General features: G+C 36.5%; 2 protein-coding genes across 3 annotated transcripts in view; one reads left to right on the top strand and one right to left on the bottom strand.

Annotated features, from left to right (window-relative positions):
* Positions 1-3,231, bottom strand: part of LOC148453871 (KRAB domain-containing protein 2-like) — a 62,498-nt gene extending 59,267 nt beyond the window's left edge. Inside the window, exon 1 of the mRNA XM_088461588.1 lies at positions 2,968-3,231. The gene's annotated coding sequence lies outside the window, so the exon portion shown is untranslated. The remainder of the gene's footprint in view (positions 1-2,967) is intronic.
* Positions 957-11,900, top strand: OTX2 (orthodenticle homeobox 2). 2 transcript variants are annotated; one of them, XM_088461589.1, is made up of 5 exons: positions 957-990; positions 5,341-5,387; positions 8,954-9,156; positions 9,759-9,922; positions 10,226-11,900. In XM_088461589.1, exons 3-5 carry the CDS (start codon positions 9,060-9,062, stop codon positions 10,844-10,846), a joined length of 882 nt encoding a protein of 293 aa, XP_088317715.1. In that variant the 5' UTR covers positions 957-990; positions 5,341-5,387; positions 8,954-9,059; the 3' UTR covers positions 10,847-11,900. The 2 variants fall into 2 exon arrangements, with proteins under 2 accessions (XP_088317715.1, XP_088317716.1); XM_088461590.1 differs by lacking the exon at positions 957-990 and having other exon boundaries at positions 5,122-5,387; positions 9,771-9,922.
* Positions 11,901-22,060: the final 10,160 nt, after the last annotated feature.

Here is a 22,060-nt window from a genome sequence, read left to right as displayed (position 1 = left end):
TTGGAGGGTTTATGTTACACCCCTTTTCCTGTCCAATTAATGTTGTATCCCCTCACAAGACATGTGTGACTCATTATAAATCACTAAAGTTACAATCACCTGTTCTTATCCCAGGGTACATTGAAGCCTGTCCTGTAGCTGAGGGGGGTTGGGGTTAGAATCACTTCTAGAAGCCACAGTGTAATAAGTGTACAGTGTAATTACCTCCTTCCCAGATGTAGTGCAGCAGGTTCTCTGGTTACATACTATCACATGGAATCAGCAGCTCCCTGTATCTCAGTGCAGCAGCCCTCGTCCTGAGGCAGATCCTATAGTAGTGTTTTAATGCTTTGTAAATTCAACTGCATGATAGACCTCTGAAATACCCCATCATACTTATCCCATCCCCTGTATCTTCCCCATTCAGGCTGCAAGACAATCGGTTTTGAATCATGGAAAGCAAATCATCCCATTTCCCAGGGCAGTGTAAGGAAATGCAATGCACCAGCTGAACTTTCCTCCAGCCCACCCCTGGGCTCAGTGACCCCAAAATAAGAACCCGCATGAGAGTAGCAAAGCATTACTTGGGCGCCCTGGTATACTGAACCCTGGTGTCAGATGTTATAGCTGCATTAGTAAATAATGATAGTATCAGGGTGGCTGAATCTTACAGTGTCTTTAATAATAAAAATAAAGCAATTTTCATGAAATAAGACGATCAGCCCGGAGCAGAGTCGGGGGCCGCTCTGAGACCCTGTGATCACGTGACGGGCCCTCTCCCTGGTGTACCAGTTTGGGCTGTGAGAAGCAATTTCAGCCTGCAGAATAGAGTCATTGAATGGTTAGGTGGGTTCCTTGCTCTGTGTGCAGCATTCAGGCTGATCCTAGCAAAGGAGATTTCTACCTGCTGGTTTGTTTAAAAAAAATGTTATAAAAGCATATCCAGGAATAGGTTTCTCCTGCCTCATACTGGGAGACAAACCTCTTTTTCCAAACAGACCAAACTCCACTGTAAGTTGATGTCTTCACAGCTAACAATTAGCTTTGCCTATTAGGTAGACACCGTATATAAGGGCTGTGGAACCATTACATATTAAGAATTAATTATTATTATTATTATTATTATTATTATTATTATTATATATTTGTAAAAAAAAAAAAAAAGAAGTATACTTTAATTACAGTAAGCTGGGCAGGTGATGTAAGATGCTATTGCTAATACCGTGTCCTCTGAGGTTTACCGGAGCAGATTTTGCTTTTATCTAGATGTACTATTGTGGATGCTTTTCGAGGTCGAATAAAGGGAACTATATATATATATATATATATATATATATATATATATATCTCTGCTGCCAGATACACTCCCACACACACGAGAGAAAGTTTGTGCTGACCATTTATTGATGCTGCTTTGTAGCTACAAACGAAACATTACTGGTTTTTAGAATGATGTTAGATCACCACAGTAGTTGTCAGTGTGCTGGAGTATCCTTGTCATGAAGCCTCTGCCACTTTATGCTGACAGTGATGTGTTTTATTACCGTTAATAGCACCAGACGGCTTCTCATATTAATTATCTTTGTGTTTAAATAAACTATGTAATCTTCTCTTCAACTACACCATTAAGATGATTGCCCCCAATTCAATTAAGAGATGAGCTGAGCCCCCAGCCATTTTTTCTATTAAAGATAGGAGATATGATATAAATATATAAATATATATATATATATATATATATATATATATGTACACACACATACCACCACGTCACACCTTATTGTGTGGCTTCAGTCTGAAATAATGCATAATGTATATATTTTCCGGATATATATATATACACACGCACACATACACACATACCACGTCACACCTTATTGTGTGGCTTCAGTCTGAAATAATGCATAATGTATATATTTTCCGGACTTTTTTAGCAGACACACAATGGTATAATAGTGGCACATCTACATGTCAATGTAGTGTTTCGTAGGCAGGATTATAAACAGATCTCACTGTTGTCCAACATAGAATTTAGCAGCCAGGATTCCGGAGTCCTAGCCAGTGCTGTCTGCTTTGCATCTCTGAGCCTGTGTCTGTGTTAGAATAATAGACAGCGCTAACCTGTCGTATTATAAACTATATTATTATAGGGAAGTAATGTTTCCATACAGAATTGCGCGGGTTCACATCTAAAATGGGCTTCTGGCAATGAAATATGCCACTGCATTCAGTATGGATAAAGCAGCCATTACACTGCAATCAGTATCTATATTGTTTATGGCAATTTTCGATAAAAAAAAGTTTGCATATTGGCTCAAGATTTTATCGATTTAACCAGCGATCTCTCCAAAGTTTCCGATTTGAAGTGTGCTTATTGTGAGCCACAAGAAAGTTGTGTGTGTTGGACTGATAATATACATGCACTGGTCATATTACGCATTCGACCTATGTTATAAACATTATATTATTCGACTTAGATTAGTCACATTTCTCGCGCGCTGAATATTACAATTACAACCCTGTGAAAACTGCACAAATCAAATACCAGCTATTTTCTGAATCGCTATAATATCCACTGATGTAAATAACATGCTTTTCTTTTTGTATTGCTATTTTTATATTTTAGAATTATTCTTTTGAAATCTACTGATGTAAGTAGTTTGAGTTTAAAACTAATGTCAGCTTAGCTTTGCTAAACTATGACATTGATAAATGGATAAAAATATTTTTCAAAATGTCATTGTTATTATATTGCAAATCATTAAGAATCAATTTATTGGTAAAAATAAATAAATAAAATGAACTTAAACAACAGCCCCGCCCACCAGCACCAATAGAGGAATATATAGCGCCGAATCCTGTTGTACCATGATGGGCACACTGCATGAGATATTTCATGCCAGGCTATAATAGATACATGCTTTACCCAAGGAGTGAAACCATGTTAGCAAGCAAAGCTAGGAGTTTTTGGTAATGAATGTCACTTACAGCCTTTGTGGAGTTAGACCCACACAAATCATCTCCCCACCACAGTCTGGTCCCTTCAGCTCTCGTCCAATAGTTCTACATTATTCATAAAACAGACATAGTGGAGGCTACAGGCTTGTAAGAAGAGGTGCACAGCAAATTATCGCCATGTGTCTGTTCCATGTGTTGTGGAAATGGCTGGAACCCCAAAACGAATGTCAGGACAAAATTCCTGCAGAGGGACTGTTGATCCCCTCGGTCAGATCTTAGGATCCCTGGAGTAGCACAAGGAGCTCTGCAAAGGGAGAATTCTCTGTGATAAACCAGTGTTCCAAGCTTCTGGGTTTTAAACCCAAAATCTATATTCAAATCTGGCTGAAGGTGTGTACAGGGATTTATAAAAGCCTCTTAAAGGGGTATATTTACTAAACCGTGACAAAATCATGGCAGTCTTACTTTCAGACATCTGAAGTGGATGAGAATTTTAAAGAGAGCCTTGTTTATTTAAGCAACTGTCCATTCCTACATGTTTTATTGACCGCACGATTATAAAAAAGTTATTAAGCTGGGGGGACAGAGGAGAGTTACTGATTTGCACCCTCCTCTATCACCAAGTACATACTGGCTGATCCCAAATCCAGAGCTGTCATGTTGTGTTAGACAGAATATTCCCATAGCTATACAATTCCACGACGGTTCTGCGTCTCATATGTGCCTGCAACATGCCCAATTTGGTTAAAGCGATATTGTAATATTGTAAAAAAAAAAAAAAATGCTAATTTTCCATTCATAATGAATCTGCTAATAATATTTTAAATTTCATGTATATAGTGTCTGTAATACAATATAAATGGTTATATGCAATATAAAAGTGCTGGTATTAATTATTTGTAGAGCCCCTGATTACATACTTTTTATTTACCATGTCCTGGTACAAATAATTATTAGCTGAATGTTATGGTTTTACCACTGGTAGCTAATATACAGTATAATGTACTAAGCCTTTGGTGACTTGTAATACCAGTGACAAGTAATATTCCCAACTCTTACAATCAGACACCTGTGCTGGTTACTGTGGGTGGACTGATTGTGTGGGGAGTTGGGCACTGGGTGACTGATATTTACAATAAAGCCTCTGGAACCCAGCATCTATATGACGGTGTGGTACTATTGGTAGGCACCTATGCCAGCTTTTCAAAATGATTTGGGGGCACCCCCAAATATATGACTGGCAATGACATGCATAATGTATAGTGGCAATACAAATATTGTTGTCTCCTAAATTGGGGAGATTTAAACAAGGATCTATTTCAGAACTGTGTTTGCTGTAACAGAAGTCTGATCTGTGTGGGTTAAGTCTGTGGTTGACAGGTGTACAGCCCCAAAACCCCAGAACCCAGTGCAACCCTTTCAAGGCTGCAGCACTCCCACCGTCTAATAAAAAAATATTTTATTAATCAACAAGACGTCTAGTGTATGTGTTACACTATGCGTTCTGCACACTGCATTCTATATCCTGCACGACATATGACTTTGCGCTACCATCTGCCACAGCCCTAGCCCAATATTCAGTATGGTGCCCAGGATCACATAGCTCACTAGCTGGTGCTCATACATTCATCTCTAGGTGCAGTTACTGTCTGATCCTAACATTTTCTGGCAGCAGATCAAACTCCTGCCAAATACATTAACCCTTCCACATACTAGTTCACATATGTTCCCTATACAGTGTGTGTGTGTACATATAATATATATACTTACGTGTGTGTGTGTGTAATGATTGTCAGTGCATGATTTTGTTTATGCATATTTTTCTATATAAGAAAAACGAATCATAAATGAGTTTGTGTATGTATGTATGTATGTATGTATGTACACATATATGTGTGTGTTTGTGTGTATAAAACATGTATGCATGTACAGAAACACATACATTATCAGTAGTCGCTTAAATGCCCGCATTGGATATATTGGATATTGGATGTATCATTGGAGCTGTTATTTGTTGCTTGATTGTCCTTCTGGAGCGGCAGTGGCCTGTTTCCCTCCCCCTGTTGTGTGTAGCTTTTTTTATTATTTTTTTTTTCTCTCTGGCTTAGAAGTGTCAATCACGTCCCTTCTACCATTGGCTGGAGAGTTTGCGTCAAAAAGTTGCCAGTGAGGCGCCGTCTCAGCAAATGTTCACAAGAGAGGGACAGACCCTGAGCTCTGAGCAAGTCTCTAGTATTTTACAAGCCCAGCACAAGATCCTCCTCCTGCTGCCCCTTTGTATGTGGCTGAAGAGGGATATCACATCTTTAAGCTTCTAGTTTGCTCATAGTCCTCCCAGGAAGGGTGAAGAGACAGTTTTTTTTTTTTTACCCATATAACCAACTTATTTCGATTTTGTTTCAGAGCAAAGTCCCGGTATCTGTCAGAATCGTTTTATATACATGTGATAGGTAAGTGTTTTTGCTTTTTTTTGTTTGTTATATCTTATTATAACTGCTCTTAATAAATTGTCAGTGTTATCATTGTTATATTCTATTTAGAACGATTCTTTTTGTGAAGGATACTTCCGTTCTGGGAACATAAACTGTACTGTGTTGTGATTTTAGCTTAATTAACAAAGAACCAGTTTCAGAATCATTAGGAACCTAGTACAGGGCTAGAATCTGTATACAGTCAATAGCTGTCTGGATTTATCATTAGGGTCAAACATTGCATTATGCACCATCTACAAAAGTGCCTCAGAATATATATATTATAAGATAATGTAACTCATTCACTTTTTTTTCCTGTGCTAAACTAAAATGTGTGTCTTCATTCAGGAATACACAAACAGTGTTAACCAGATAATTGAGGAGGCGGAGAGTTTCATCCCCCTTTATCTCTCCCTCTCTCCTTTTCAGGGTGATTTGAGGGGAGGGGGGGGGGGGTTATTCTTTTACAAGATCAACATAAGAGAAAAAAAGATAATAATACTTAGGTCAACAGGACCTGCTCATGTGGACTACCCGATTATTTTGGTGAAGAATAAAAAAATGCATTCAAACTGGCCTCTCAGTTATTGACAAACAGATTTCTTCCCAGGCTCGGATCAATAAGGTTGTGGGAGGAAAGACGTTGAGAACAACATACATTTGTTCAAAGGCTGCAGTCACCAGTGTCTTTGCAATGTGCAGGGATAGTTATGTTCTGGATCATCCCATCCTCTGCCGTTACCCCAGAAAAACCGCGTTTGAATTATTACAACAAAGATTTATACATGTGATTCTGTGTCTGTGTCTGTGTGTTCTACCGACAGATGTTACAGGCGAGAGCAGATGCTAGAAGTTAATTAAACAACAAATAATTACACAGCGAACGCTACTATGTTACTGTATGTTAGCAAAACAATTATTTTGACATTACAAAAATGTACAATATAAAAAACATGGAATGGAAACGCTGTTTATTGTTTATAGTTTGATCAAAACAGTAAAGAGAGGCAAAGATAAGACAAAAACAACTGCAATTATAAAAAATACCACACAAATAGGATCGCACTGTATCCATTTTAATTCATAAATATTTATTGCAAAACTTTGTCACCCACATAGTAACAATTAAAGTGGCTACATCCATTTCCAATGGAAACGAATTGATTTTTTTTATCAACTATACTGCACTTAAAGCGTATATGATAGGTTTGTGCTCAATATAACATATGGCACTTGTTGTCTTAGGGGTATTTTAGCCATCGGTGTAATTAAAAGTTGCCACAGAGCATATTAGCATAAGTGTGCGTTAGAGCAAGGTTGACAATAAAGACAATTTAATAAGTATATTAAAAACAGCTACAATTTAATGTAAAAATAACATCACAACGATACCAATTAAAGACTGCATTATACTTATTGACAGTAATTAGAAGCACAGTTAGCATAAAACAATGACAGAATAATTATGTCACTTTCTCAAACTTCCTAAAAAGTAATTCTCTAAGGCCCCAGTCTTGTAGTGTAGACAGGTTTTATGCTTTTGTTTTTTAACTTTTTTTGTTCTTTTTATAAACAGCACGTTAGTTTATATGTGTTTTGTTTCACGGCTATCATGCAGAAAATTAATCGGCACAAATACTCCGCAGAGCTGTGCATGGCGTCCTGTAATTAGGGGAACTTGTGCCACTTAGATTATCTCGTTAATTTATCAAGAAAACATTTATTATAATTAATTCTTGGGCGAGGTAATTATTATTGAGCGGGTGCAGAGCAACTGGTTAGGGGGAGATAGCGACAGATTGCTCTTATAGAGCCGTTTACTGAAGTTATAGAAGGGGAGATGGGAGAAAGACTCCCCAGCAAAGACTCACAGAACAATAGACTAACTAAATTGTGAATTGAGCACAAAGGATTGGCAGCTTAGGTCAGTGTTTGTTTCAATTAGTAGGACTGTGTACCTGGATATCAAATCCACAACTATATACAAACATTCTAAAAGTTAGACTGAAAGGTATGCAGCAATTATGTTTTCCTAGCAGTTTATCCATACCACTTATTTTAATCCACGCCTTGAATAAGTAGTTTGATTTTGTTATTGAAAGTTATTAGTTTAACTAAGGCCTACCTATACCCTAATTAATTGCCTGAAGCACTTACTTTTAAATTGCTATGGTTACCAGATTAGACAATGAACTCATTTTAATATGCAATATTGTAAAGCGCTATAACTATTATCTAGAATAAAATGCTGCAATAACGAAATAACTTTTTTTCATGTTCATATATAAGGAGTGGAACATTTAAATCCACCTTAAATTCGCTCCTGGAAAATCTTATTTTTTATATTAAATATGGTTTAGAAATTCAGAACATTGTGAATTCATTGTAAGACTGAAATTGACAGTAATTTGTCAGTTTTGTCAATCCAAGTTTATATTTTACACGTGGACTGTCAAATTAATAGTTTTTGGGGAATTCCTTGAAACAATTATCTTTAAAGTAAGGTATTTTAATATTTAAACATCCTAAGGCATAAATATGGCTTCAGTAACCTGGTTGTTCCCCTCTTCAGTACACCTGGAGTTTTGTGTTAACACTGAATAATTTGTAAACTCTTGAAATAAATAGTAATAAACATTTGTTGCGCTAAAAAGTAGCACTTTTTTGGCGCAACAAATGTTTATTACTACAAGGTGCTAGCTGGAGAAATAGACGTTGTTTATTTTGGGAGCTGAGAGGATATAATGATATTAACTTGTATCTCACATCCAGGATAGGAATGTGGATCCTTGTCTGCCATCCATGATTGTTTTTTAATTGGAATTTAAAGAGTTGCTTGTTTAACTTTGTCTTTTACACATATAATCAACTGTTTTTTTTTAAGACACAAAAAAAACAATGTTACTTACCTCTAAATCTAATTAGGAGAAGTACTAATTAGGTGAAAATTAACGATTGGACTTGGGACGTGGAATGATCCCTGTTAAAGTCAGAGATGTGTATTACAAAGTTCCTAATTCACATACAAACCGTCCAAAACCCCAACTAGTGCGTGTAACAAAAATGCACGGGGATAATTTAAATGAATGCGTTTCCTAATAGTCAGCAGACTGGGCAGAGATTGGTTTCCTGAATTGTGTCTTTGTTTCTCACCAGAAAGGCTTTGTTTCCCCCATCATTTATTTAGCCAGGGAGTCTTTTGTCTCTGCAAATGGCCCCAATCAAGTTCTGTTTGAGACAATTAGGTAGTGCTAGCTAATGGGTCTTATGCAAATGGAAAGACTTTGGGTGCGCGCTGCGCGCAATTCTACGCTTGCATTCTGTCTCACTGGAAGGCGTGTTGTGTGCATGGGGTGTAAGTTTTTTTTTTTGGGACACGTTTATCTAGTCAGCATCCCCTTAGTCCACAGGGCAGCTGGGGGTCTAGGAGTCCTTTAAGAGCATGAGCAATTGACTACTGAACCTCACACACTAACAAGCCACCGTAGGTACAGGACCTGCCCCCAGCACTCTCGGTTAATCAACGAATTTCTATTGCCTTGTAGTAACTTGACCTGAAGGAAGACTGTGCAGTGGGTCCATACTCCACCGTAAATTGCCACCACGATTCCGGACTGCTTTGCCATTTGTGCTCCACGCCAAAATTTTAGCATGATGTCTTATCTTAAGCAACCACCTTATGCAGTAAATGGGCTCAGCCTCACTACCTCTGGGATGGATTTGCTGCATCCGTCCGTGGGATATCCTGGTAAGTGATGCTTTAGCTAAACCTTATAAGCTAGCTGTGTAGGAGGCTTTCTTATGTTATTATAGCAGATTTACGCTTCCACAGTAATTGGTATCCTGGGCTCAGGGTTGGGTAACATTTTCATGGATATTTCTGTTGTATTTTTTTTTTGTTATAACAAATATAATCACATTTAAATATAAATGGTCATTTTGCCTACTCCATTAAGCTAAATATATACATGAAGTTGTGTATTGTAGGCTGTCCCATAATGTATTGCTTGTAAGGACTTCTCCAGGCACGTTTAAGGTGAATTATAATAAAATCTAAATATAATTTAGATTTGAAATATATACAGATATGTAAATTAACTTGTGCAATTCGAGTTGTGTTTGTGGTGCTGATTCATTTAAAGTAATTTAGGTCATATTTATTATACACCCAACAGATGCTAAACAGCAGACTAATGTGTGAAGTTGTTTGTTCGATATTATTTGATTTGTTTTTTATTGTTGTAAAATTACATGTTGGATTACGGACAAACAAAGCAGAATTTTAATCGGATTTGATCTGAATGCTTTATAATTCCTGTTGGCCGATAAGACCAAACCAATGATCAATAGCTATGTTTTTAGCTACCCCCAGAAAGCAAAGGAGAGAACGAACAACGTTCACCAGGGCCCAACTTGATGTACTTGAAGCCCTTTTTGCCAAAACTCGTTACCCTGATATCTTCATGCGAGAAGAGGTGGCTTTAAAGATTAATCTGCCGGAGTCCAGAGTACAGGTAAGGGTCGTTCCCTATCCCTGCCACTGTCTCCTATTTACTAAATGCTTCCTTCTGCCGATCCTTATAACGATGGATCCCGGTGCCTGGCACATTAATTCCAATTATTCGCTGTTTTGTTTTGAAAAAATCCTAAAATTTTGTCTTGAAAGAGAAATGTGCCGCCTCCACAACCATGGCATTTAGGCTACTTGTAGGCTGCCTGGCTATGAGCAAGGTTTGCATGTCCCTCTGATATTTAATTCATGTGTGTGCCTTTATTTAATTATTTATTTATTCAATTTATTTATTTTTTTAATTCAGGTGTGGTTCAAAAATCGTCGGGCAAAATGCCGCCAGCAACAACAGCAGCAGCAAAATGGAGGCCAGAACAAAGTGAGGCCTGCTAAGAAAAAGACATCTCCTGCCAGGGAGGCCAGCTCAGAGAGTGGCACCAGTGGTCAGTTCACCCCTCCCTGCAGCACCTCTGTGCCAGTCATCTCCAGTAGCACAGCTCCAGTGTCTATATGGAGCCCAGCCTCCATCTCTCCTCTGTCTGATCCCCTCTCCACATCCTCTTCGTGTATGCAGAGATCTTACCCCATGACCTACACCCAGGCTTCAGGCTACAGTCAAGGATATGCAGGCTCAACGTCTTATTTTGGAGGAATGGACTGTGGATCTTATTTGACCCCTATGCATCATCAGCTCCCTGGACCTGGAGCTACACTAAGCCCGATGGGCACTAACGCAGTGGCCAGCCATCTTAACCAGTCTCCAGCTTCACTGTCCACTCAAGCCTATGGAGCATCTAGCTTGGGTTTCAACTCCACTGCTGATTGCTTGGATTACAAAGACCAAACAGGCTCCTGGAAGCTAAACTTCAACGCTGACTGCTTGGATTATAAAGACCAGACATCATCTTGGAAGTTCCAGGTTTTGTGAAGCTCATTTTAGCAAGTGGGGACCTTTTTTTTTTTTTTTGTGACAAACACAATTTGACATTCCAGATCTAGCCATGTTTTGGTCGAAGAAGACAAAATAGACAAAAAAAAACCCAGGCATTTTACTCTCGTCCACAAAACCCCTTGCTCGAAGTTCTGGAGAGGATCTCAGTAAACTTCTCATGTTGGGGGCGTGGGGGGGGGGAGAAAGGACATCTATTTATCCTGCGTCTCGCTACAGTCGTGATCACCATAGTTTTAGGAAAGTGTTGGATAAAAGTTTGATATGAAGACCATTCTCGCTCAGGCAGTCTACTCTCTCCAAGCTCGGGGTTCAATCTGCACCCAGACAGGTGCCCAGTGTTAGCCAACTCATGGAACGGCCATATGACTACTAGATGGCACTGAACATTTCCAGGCTGAGTGAATTGTGCTTACTGATTGTCATAGATGCACTACTTTATTTAAAAAATAATAATAATAATAATGTTTATAATGAGTCATTATGTAGTTTTTAAAAGACAATCAGTGTGTGTCTTATATAAATGGTAAATCTGTGTTTTTTAATCTGTGCTAGACTTCAAAGCTGTGATCTCCTGTATTGTATGCAACTGTGAACTTCACACCAGTAGGGGTTCCGCTGTGATTTAATAGGTTATAATTATAAGTAAGATCCACCACTAGTCAGAGCGAGTCTCTCTCTCCCCCCCCCCCCCCACCATCCCTCTCTTTATCATGCAGAATGCCAGCCTGTGCCAGCGAGGGACTGCAATGAAACTTTATTTTTCTTTTCTGCATTTATTCAGAATCAAAAGCACACTGGAATAAAAAAAAAATCACCATGGACACTGGCTGATTACAGAGATCCGCCCCTCACCCCCTAATACAGTAAAGACTTTGGTTAATATATGACCCTTGAGCATTGCAATTAAGAAAATATTGGCGTTTATGCTTTGAACATGTGAAGAAAGATCTATATAAATATATATTACGCATAGACATTTTTTTTCTTTTTTTTTTTTCCTGGATCTGGCAAATATGTATAATTATATTAAAATGACTCTAGCACAAGTTGTGAGTTCCTCTTTGATTGCACACTGTGACTAATGTTTTGGTATGGGGAAGCAGCAGTACTGAAATCTCTGTAAACGTCTCATGTGTGACAAGCAGATACAATCAAGTAACACACCTCATCTCTCCTTATTGTACATACACCAAGAGGACAAAACTAAGTTATGTTTAAACAAACTGAAATAATTGTATTTAAAAGGCGGAGGCAGGAGGAATAACTCTGCTTTTACACATCTGACAAAGTAGGGGTTAAATGCATGGTGGTTAGCATAGCTTAATTACCAGTACATTGAGATATGACAGGAATTCCCTGTTTTTCGAGTTGTTCTCCACATTGGTGGTATTCCGCATGCCACAAAACTATTCCGCTCCTTTCTGCAAAGCGCAAAACAAATCAGGACCAGTTGAGGCGGAATTAATCATTGAACAAAAGAGTATTTTAGAAAGTTGTAAGCCTATAATTTTATGCGCTGAACAGAAGGCCTTTCACAAATATTCTACTTTTCTTTTAAATGCTCACAACTTTTTTTTTTCTTTTTTTGGCCATATGTTTTCACCCTGCGGCCACCCTATACAATTTCATCCATCACAGCAAATATTTATTCATATCATTTTCTGTGACTGCAGACGGGATAAACACATGACACTATTTCTTGGTTAAAATGCGGATATTTTGCAAGAGCAAATCATTTATTTCATATCGGTTTAAAGGTAGTAAATATGCTGTTGATCATTTTCTGCAGCTTTAAAAGCACATTAAAAGGCATTCGGAAGAATTTAACTAATTGGTAAAGTTACAAATAGGACACTACAAAGTAGGACGATATTTCCATGGGGCCAAGTATGGGAAATAAATGATGTTAGAACAAGTTTTACCATATTGCAGATAATAGTGATTTAGTATTTATTGAATAGAAAAATATAACACATAAAAAACTAGTATGTTGATTGTCAAATCCAATTTTATTTATATTCAGTCCGTAGAATTATTTACCCTACTATTTATTATTAACGTTCCCACATGGATATTTGATATTTAATATGCTGCATAATATATATATATATTTATATATATATACGTTATTTATACATTCATTCATTAATTCATTCATTCATTCATTCAAGCCTTCCACGCTACTGATTGTTCAGTAGGCAGATACTGGATATCCCGAATAAACATCTGTTAAGTACATGTTTTGTAAATTTAGATAATAATGACCCTTAAATTGACTTCAAAAAGCTAAAACATACTCATTACTACGGCAACCCCTGCAAAGGAACATCATAGGGAGTCTACTAGGCAAGGCTAGTTTTTCTTTACAATATTTTGTAGTTTAACTCTTTAAAAGCGACACAGAAGGTATAATGCAGACTTCTATAATACCATATATATATATATATGCAGGCTTATGTAAAAACATGACATTTAATATGAGACTGGGGAATGGTTCTATGAAACTTTAAATTAAAAGCATCCACTTTTAAGTATAATTAACGTTTAATAATAATCAGTTTAACTAATCTCTGTAAGGAACAAGTAAATGTGAAACAATTAGGGATTCAATTGTAAAGAGGGGAAGAAGAAACCATCTAGACTGGTATAACAGTTGCATAAACGTAATGCAGATTTCAAGATGAAGATAGATAGATTATTTTTATATATATATATATATATATATATATATATATATATATATACATATATATACAATATATATATATAATATATATATATATATATATATATATATATATATTTACATACATACACGTAAAGTATATTGCTACAATTGTGCAATAAGACAAAAGTACTGAGGAACAAAACAGTTTATATATGTTTCCGGGTGGAAGTAGTTTGTAGGTAGCTTAAAAATGACGAAAACCCTGGGAGCCTGTGGGATGGAGCGGTACATCTGCCCTGAGCAGAGGCCCCTCCTGGGCTCAAGGGGGTGGCAACTAGCCAAGGGCTGCACCAGCAATACTCCCCCTTTGTCTTCTTTAAAAGTGTTCCGTATTGTATAGACTATTCCTCACATTTAGCTGAGGTGTGAGAGCCAGGCAACAGGAGCGCAGTATTGTTCACACTCTACAAAATATAAGTTTCTCTTAAGTTTGTAGCCATAAGGACGGAGGCTTCCTGCTCAATATCATATATATATATATATATATATATATATATATTTATATATATATATATATATATATATATATATATATGAGAAGTCATAAAGACACAATGGCAGTAGCTGCTCATCATTGTGTCTGGGGTTTTTTAAAATAACCAGCTTTATTTCTTGCTAATGAAGCTCATTTCCGTGAAAATGCATGTGAATAATGGGCCCTTTTGCAGCGCTGAAAAGCCGAATAAAAGGAGAAAAGATGGCAAAATCTGGCCTTGTAGAGCCGTCCTGTGGCTCTAATTTAGTCTGTCAGATGATGTGTAAAGAATTATAGCAAAGAGGAAACTCAAACCATCTGAGTTGGTGCAATTATTTTGTTAGAAGAATAGTAGACCCCTAGTATAAGTGCTTAGTGGAAAATGCTGGAGACTCGTTAACTTTATATTAGTATTTCCGAGAAGAGAGGTGGAATCATTTTGGGGACAGGCCCTAAAGCTGGTATTTATCATGAGAATGTATTAGGATGGGCAGGGTGCCCCAGAATGCCACAGACTGGTTACAGCTTTTATAGAGGCACAAATGAGCTACAAATAAACTGAAAATAGTCCTATTGCCATTGACCAGGAATCCTATATAAATGGTTATATGGTTATATTCTTTATATACATAGTAGAAACAGCATGGGATGTATTGTTTACACATCCATACATTTGAAGTTAGAAGAAGGCAAACAACTATGGACACCATTACGGTAAAACTATTAGATTCTAACAAGACACATTTGCATGTACACTTTGCATAGACCTATTACAATACATGAAAGAATGAATAATTATATATATATATATATATATATATATATATAGTCCAAATAGGTCCACACTCTCGTCTTCAATAATAAATTGCTGGGGTGACAGACCCATATGGGATCACAATAATCCTCTTCATGCAAAAGTAGAAAAAAGGGGGGGGTAGCACTCACCAGTCTTCTTAAAAACATTTCTTTATTACATCTCAGTAAAAATTTTACAGCATATCAAAATCCGACGTTTCGGTCCTGTGCATGGACCTTTGTCAACCTTGACAAAGGTCCATGCACAGGACCGAAACGTCGGATTTTGATATGCTGTAAAATTTTTACTGAGATGTAATAAAGAAATGTTTTTAAGAAGACTGGTGAGTGCTACCCCCCCCCCCCCCTTTTTTTCCTTTTTTTTCTACTTTTTTTCTACTTTTATATATATATATAAATATAGATATATTCATAGGGAAACAGGTAGGCAATAGGCACACACAAACTCACACACACATCTATCTATCTATCTATCTATCTATCTATCTATCTATCTGTGTATAGTCGCGTATATATATATATATATATATATATATATATATATATATACATTACACACACGATTAGCTACGATGTACAAGCATTTTGGAGAGGGATTTTTACCAGTGATTTCCACTTAATTCTAACACACATTTATGTCAGTGTGTCTTTAATCGATGTTCCTAAGCATTTTCTCAATGAAAAAGGATGAAAGCGATTATTTATTAACTTCTTACAATATTTAGCCTTTCCCTATGTTATAATATTAATCCATGATTTTCCCGTTGAATCAGAATAGTACAGAATGAGATATATACACAAGGGGAGAGTATTAGGCAACACTACAAATATTGATACATTTTATTTCCTGATCTGATTAACTAACATTCGTTAGACCCAAGTTGCAGTCAGAACTAATGTCACTGCCTGCTAAAATCTGCTCCAGAAGTCAATTTAGACTTTTAAGTCTCATAAACCATTAATAAAAAATCCCCTTATATTCAAATAGCACTCAAACGCTTTGATAGCGGATTAAAAACTCCTAATGGATGTACGATCATTTCCCCCCTCTAAGCACCAATGTCTAAAGTATTGGGGGTACTCACTGCTCACTGATTATCAGCTTATCAGGGAGGACAGCTTTTTGGGGCTGATGCTCTTAAAGGAGCGTTCTGCAATGGAACACATCCAGAACTCACTGTGTTGTAGGTTTAAATAGATTTATATCAACATCATATGGCCAAAGAGAGAAATAAATAAATGCAGCTTAGTCCTATCTACTTATGTGTTTTGGGGTATGTGTGGGTGCCATATGCTGTTCTGCGTGATCTCTGGTAAAGGGCGCTGCAAATGCTCTGCAATTAGAAAGGTGGGAAGGGGCGAGACTGGTTAAATCTAATGCGAGGGATACACACTGACACATACATGGCATATACATGAAAATACAAATAGTTATACATGAAGTTTAGTCAATTAACGTGATATTAATATATTATTAATTAAAATTATTATTTTTTAATTGTATTTAACTAGATATATTTAGCATAAAGTTCCAATGCGTCATTGAGCACAGGCTGAAGCTACTCTCCTTCATCGATAATTATCGCATCTAATAACGCATAGGCGTTCTGTAGTATATTGGCATTCTGTAAATAATACTGTTTATTTTTAAAATGTCGATCATTATGCAAATGTCGATAGTAAAGTTTAGTGTTTATTTCTAAAATACAGAATGGTCATAGCAACAAGTCACAAATCCATGAGAAGATAAAAATAAATACCTTGTTAAATAATACAAGGTTACACAATTTCTGAAATGTAAATTCTTGAGAATAATATATTAAACTACAATAGAATATATTTTCTTTCATATAGCCCGTGAAAACACGGTGTTTATTTTTACAGGTAAGGGGATTATCGCTTATATGTGCATAACTGGAACATCAGCACCCCAGTGTCCATATAGACAAATTGCACGCGCACAAACACACAGACAACTATCTATCTATCAATCTATCTATCTATCTATCTATCTATCTATCTATCTATCTATCTATCTATCTATCTATCTATCTATCTATCTATCTATCTATCCACGCAGGCATACACACATAAACTTGCCTAAATATAAGCATAACATAACGAAATGTATACCCAAACACGTATTGTTTTAATAAAACGATATATTATGTGTTTAAACCATTTGTATAAAACTAAAAACGAAATTATGAGTGCATTATTTTGCAACTTCAAACTGCGTCTGAACCTATTCCATATTTGACTATTAATAAATTGCGCTCACTTCAGTGCAAATAGCCAATCCCCGTTGTAACAATAAGTAAATAATAATTCTATGCCTGCTGTTTAATGCTTGAACATCAGTTTGTCTCCAGAAAATGTAAAGAATAGACACTGTAGAAAACAACCTTCATCCTAATGCTGGTTTAATGGCGATTGTAAACGGTTACACACAGCAATACACTGCAGTGCAGACACACACCAGCCTTTTCCCCCTAAGGTCTGGCAAACTCCAGGGTTTAGAGAACAAAATGTGCTTAATAGGCAAGGAGGGGTTTTAATGGACGCGCTCACCGGCTTCCAGATTAATTCGACTTTTATTAGACTCCAGCCACTGTAGATCCACTGGAATGTTTAAGGGATTCTGATTTGTTCAATATTCTTTATTAACCGCAGGAAATAATTACTTTCTTAGTTCAAATAAGCATAATAAATGTGTCTGACACAATGCATACTTTATTTGCGGCTGAGCTATAATGATTCGCTTTGAATAAAACTTGTGTCCCCCCCCCCCCCTCTTTCTAGAATAGATACTTACAAATCGGTTATATTAATTAAAGGAGCTGGTAGAGAAATGCATGCGACTTAATTGAAGTCAAATGTACAACTGGCCCACAATGTATTGTTAGCCCTAGTTTTGTTTCCATTATGCACACTGGCCTATCATTAGTATGCTGTTACCAAAGTGTAATATAGGAACATCAAAGGATTTTGCATAATATTTATCCTTCTAATTATACACTCACTTTTAAATGAATTAAATAAAATTGTGCAACTCAGGATAAAACAAAATTGAATCAGTAAACCAGTCCAATATTATCTATGGAAAAAAATAAATAAAAAAAAATAAATATATATATATATATATATATATATATCTATCAATAATATATATTAAATAATACACAACTACTAATATTGTAGGTCCTGTACTTACTACAAATATGTTATTCTAAATATGTAAATAACAAAAATTATAGTAGTAGCAATAATAATAATAATAATAATAATAATAATAATCTGGGTGTAAATACAATAATGCTACAATAAATGTAACAATAACTAATATTATTCTAGATGACACCTGTTTTGATTTTTTAATAGAGAATGTTAACACATTGAATATAAGGTTACACAAGCATGCACACATACACACATACAGGCACACATGCAGAGACATGGAGTCTAACATTTGCAAACTTTCCCTTGGTTCCCTGTATGAGCTATACCACAGCATCTACTGCTCTCTGATGTCATCCCTGCAGGAGGATGTACCGACACTGACAGATGAGCAAGGTGAAAACATTAAGAATTATCATTTATAATGAATTACATGTCTCAGGTGCAGTACACATTTGAAGAAAACTAGAATGAAGGATTTCCCAAAGGAAAATAATTATCTTGTTCTATTTAATTAATTTGTAAAAAAAAAGTCTATATCACAACTCTCACATATAAACTCTCTACCACAACCTGATATCTTAAATATCAAATTTTTTTCAAGAAATGCTCAAACATAATTGATTTAATTGCATACCAGTAAGCTAGACATATGTGAAACACACATCATAAAACTGAGCCATAATTGGGCACACTGCATAGTGCTTTGGAACTACAAATCATTGGATGCAGTAAGCACTGGCAGGGTGATTTACTAAGATGCTGAAGTTTCAAATAACTGGTAATAAATAAAATTAAAAAATAACCATCTTTTCAGATCTGTGCTTGCCTCCATCCTCTCAATAAAGTTAAGAAAAGCCAAAAAAAATCCCTCTGTAAAACTAATTCCATTGTGGATATCAGGGGTGTAAGGAGAGAGATGAGATCAGTAGGGAAGGGATATTTCTGCTTACATTTTTTCACACATGTGTGGATTAAAATGGCAGAAGTACTAACATCAAGTAGACAGAGAAGTTTATAAATGTATATAAGCTGGATGGACTTATGCTGCATCAAAAATAACATAGATCCAAAAAATGCTTCCAAAAGTTTTAATAGAACCTGACAAACATCGAGTACCAGCTATTTGGGCACTACAGAGGATACTGCATGTATCTCACACACATTTTAGAACTGCACTGTCATCTCCTGGAGAATCATAACATATCTGTGTAGTGGATCCACAAACACTTAAGTTCATGCTAGTTCATTAAAATGAAAGTCTCCGCCTGGATTCAACACATACTTGCACAGTCTTGCAGAAATTTGTATTTCTTTGAAAAGTTAATCCAGTTCTGAGCTGGATTAACTGACAAGGATCCTTCTGATTGTCAGTCGGGTGCATGGCCAAGGCTGGCAAAACTGTCTATTTAGATTTTTTTTTTTCCCTCGATACTTATTTTAAACCAGCGGGCGTCCTGCTCCAATCCATGAAGGACAATATGCCCTTGATCAACATTTTTTTCTCATATTATATATACTTTTTGTTTGCTGAAAGAATGTTTTTTTCTTCAAAGCATCACCACAGCTGGTCACAGCTGGCGGCCTGTCAATCAGTCTCAGAGGTGCCCCCCTTAATTTAGGCTGAATTGCTCGCCACATACATCATCTCAAAACTCCCTCTGCATATGTAACATAACTACAGCATGTTCTATACTTTCTTCTCCCATGAATTGTGTTTTTGATATATTTGAAATATATATATTTTTTCCATTTCATGTTGATATTATGAAAAATGAATGGTGACCCTTATAGTCATAATCCAGGACATAGTAACCAATCTACTGATGCATTTAGAGGATTATATTATGGATACTTTGTGTTATCACTTCGGACCAATGCTTGTCAGAAGGGCCTGGAGCTATCCAAGTCAGACCCATAGTTCTGATAATAATCTTAAGGGGACAGGGCCCATTTCTGCTGCAAGCAAATTACATTTGGTGTATTCTAAGCAGACTGTAATGCACTATAACAATCAAACAGTTATAATTTCATTATTTAACATGTTTGAAAATGCTTGTCTTGTAAACATATAGAATTGCAAAGCCTATGGTGCAAGCACAATTAGTGGGAATTGCATCTTATATACAGAAAAATTTATTTTTTTGAAAAATAAAAAAGTGGAACGTTTAATGGAACAAAAACTTTAAAATGGAACAGCCCCATCATATTAGGGGCACTTGTTCAAAATCAGTTTTGCTGTTATTCCCCTGGCAACGGCTAAAGTGGACTTGAGTTGAAAGATGGCTTTGTAGTCTAATGAATTGGGAGGGGGGACTTTTTGAATTGATATGCATTTTAGAGAAAGTTATGGTGTGAGACCTGCAGCATCTAGTGGATGCGAAGTGAACAAGTGGACTAGAGACTATATTGGACTATATATGTGTTGATTTTGCTGCCAGAGCCAATCGAAAACAAAAAAGCAAGGAGTGCAAATACATTTATTTTGTTTGCACACAGGGTAAACGTGGAGCCTTGCTCCTAGTAGCACTCACAGCACAGGTACTTTATACTCCAAAGAGGGTATGGTTTTGTAATCAATAACAAAAATGTACAGTAGCTTGTTCAAATTGCTGCTTATTTCTGACAGTTCCCTATGCTGCTCGTACGGTACATAAATATTTGTGCTGTCGAGAAGTTGGCTGCTCTCTGAGGACAATATAAGTGGTTTGGCATTTTCTCCTAATCTTCCCTGCTGAACATCTGCAAACTCCATTCATGCAACACAGACAAACATAACACTACAGAACCTGCCTCATAACAATCAAATGACAGCTTTAATAAAATATACTTTTACTGTATATGACAAGTGTGATTTTAACTGCTTTGGTCAATAGTGATTATTAATTTCTGGTTCAAAATTATATTTGAATGAACTAAATACTGTGCCTGCAAATCTTCTAGAAATAGATAAGTGTATCTAATCATCAGTCTCCTTGCTTTTTATAATGGACCTGTGACTTGCACACACAATATATCAAATGGATCTGAACAGATAACACATAGCTAAACATTTTACCAATTGCTGTGTGTAACAGAATAACCGTTTCCCCTAAATTAACCCTTAACATGTCTGCTTAAATGTAATCATCTTCTAGGCAGCTATTATTATCCATGTGTCACTAATGAGAGATACGTTGCATGTACTTGCAGGAGGCTGCTCTCTATAGTTTCTGATAAAGTTTGGTGACTTCATCAGATGGCAGAATATCTGTCTCTGAATAATCACATTCTGTTATTGTCACAAGATCTTTTGCGCGCAGGACAGTCCACACCAATGGCTAATTTAAATAATGCTTAAAATTTTACAGCAAGATGCCTAATTCTTAGAAATATGCATTTTAACACTTTTACAGAGATTGAAGAGTAAAACCTTTTATCTGATATAAATATGAAAGAGATTCCCCCCTATAAGCCTGAATAGAGAATGTAATATTTAGAATAACCATATATGATTTCAACCTCCCAGCACTGGCGTGCAGCGCACGGGGACAAGCAGTACATGCTGCCATGAAGCAGGAATGGCCACCAAAAAGTGATGTGGTATAAAAGATAGACAATACAAAGGTCGACAGTCACTAGGTTGAAAAAAATAGGTCAACAGGGACAAAAGGTCGACAGTGCAAAAGGTTGACAGGTTCATATGGTTAACACACAAATGTTCAACAGATTTTTTTATTTATTTTTTTAACCCTAATCCTAACCTTAACCCTCCCCTTAGCACCTAACTTTAACCCTCCCCTTGGTACCTAACCCTTACCTTCTCCCTAGTGCCTAATACTAACCCTAACCTAACCGCCCCCTCCGGCAGCCTAACCCTCCCCCAAGTGCTTAACCCTGACCCTACCGCTCACCCTAACCCTAACCTTAAAAATGTTGAAAAAACATAAAAAATGTGTCGACTATGTGTGTCGACCATATGTGTGTCAACCTTAATATCCAACATTTTAACCTT

This window comes from Taudactylus pleione, unplaced genomic scaffold, assembly GCF_031769625.1.
Source record: "Taudactylus pleione unplaced genomic scaffold, aTauple2 ptg001075l, whole genome shotgun sequence".
In the NCBI taxonomy this organism is placed as follows: Eukaryota; Metazoa; Chordata; class Amphibia; order Anura; family Myobatrachidae; genus Taudactylus; species Taudactylus pleione.
The sequence above is the reverse complement of the archived record's forward strand: the minus strand, read 5'-3'. Positions and strand labels throughout refer to the sequence as shown.

Bases quoted from the DNA above. Each gene is read 5' to 3' on its own strand.
- OTX2 (XM_088461589.1), top strand. From the start codon at position 9,060: ATGATGTCTTATCTTAAGCAACCACCTTATGCAGTAAATGGGCTCAGC. The intron at 9,157-9,758 runs GTAAGTGATGCT...AATGATCAATAG, and splicing joins TCCGTCCGTGGGATATCCTG to CTATGTTTTTAGCTACCCCC. The intron at 9,923-10,225 runs GTAAGGGTCGTT...TTTTTAATTCAG, and splicing joins TGCCGGAGTCCAGAGTACAG to GTGTGGTTCAAAAATCGTCG.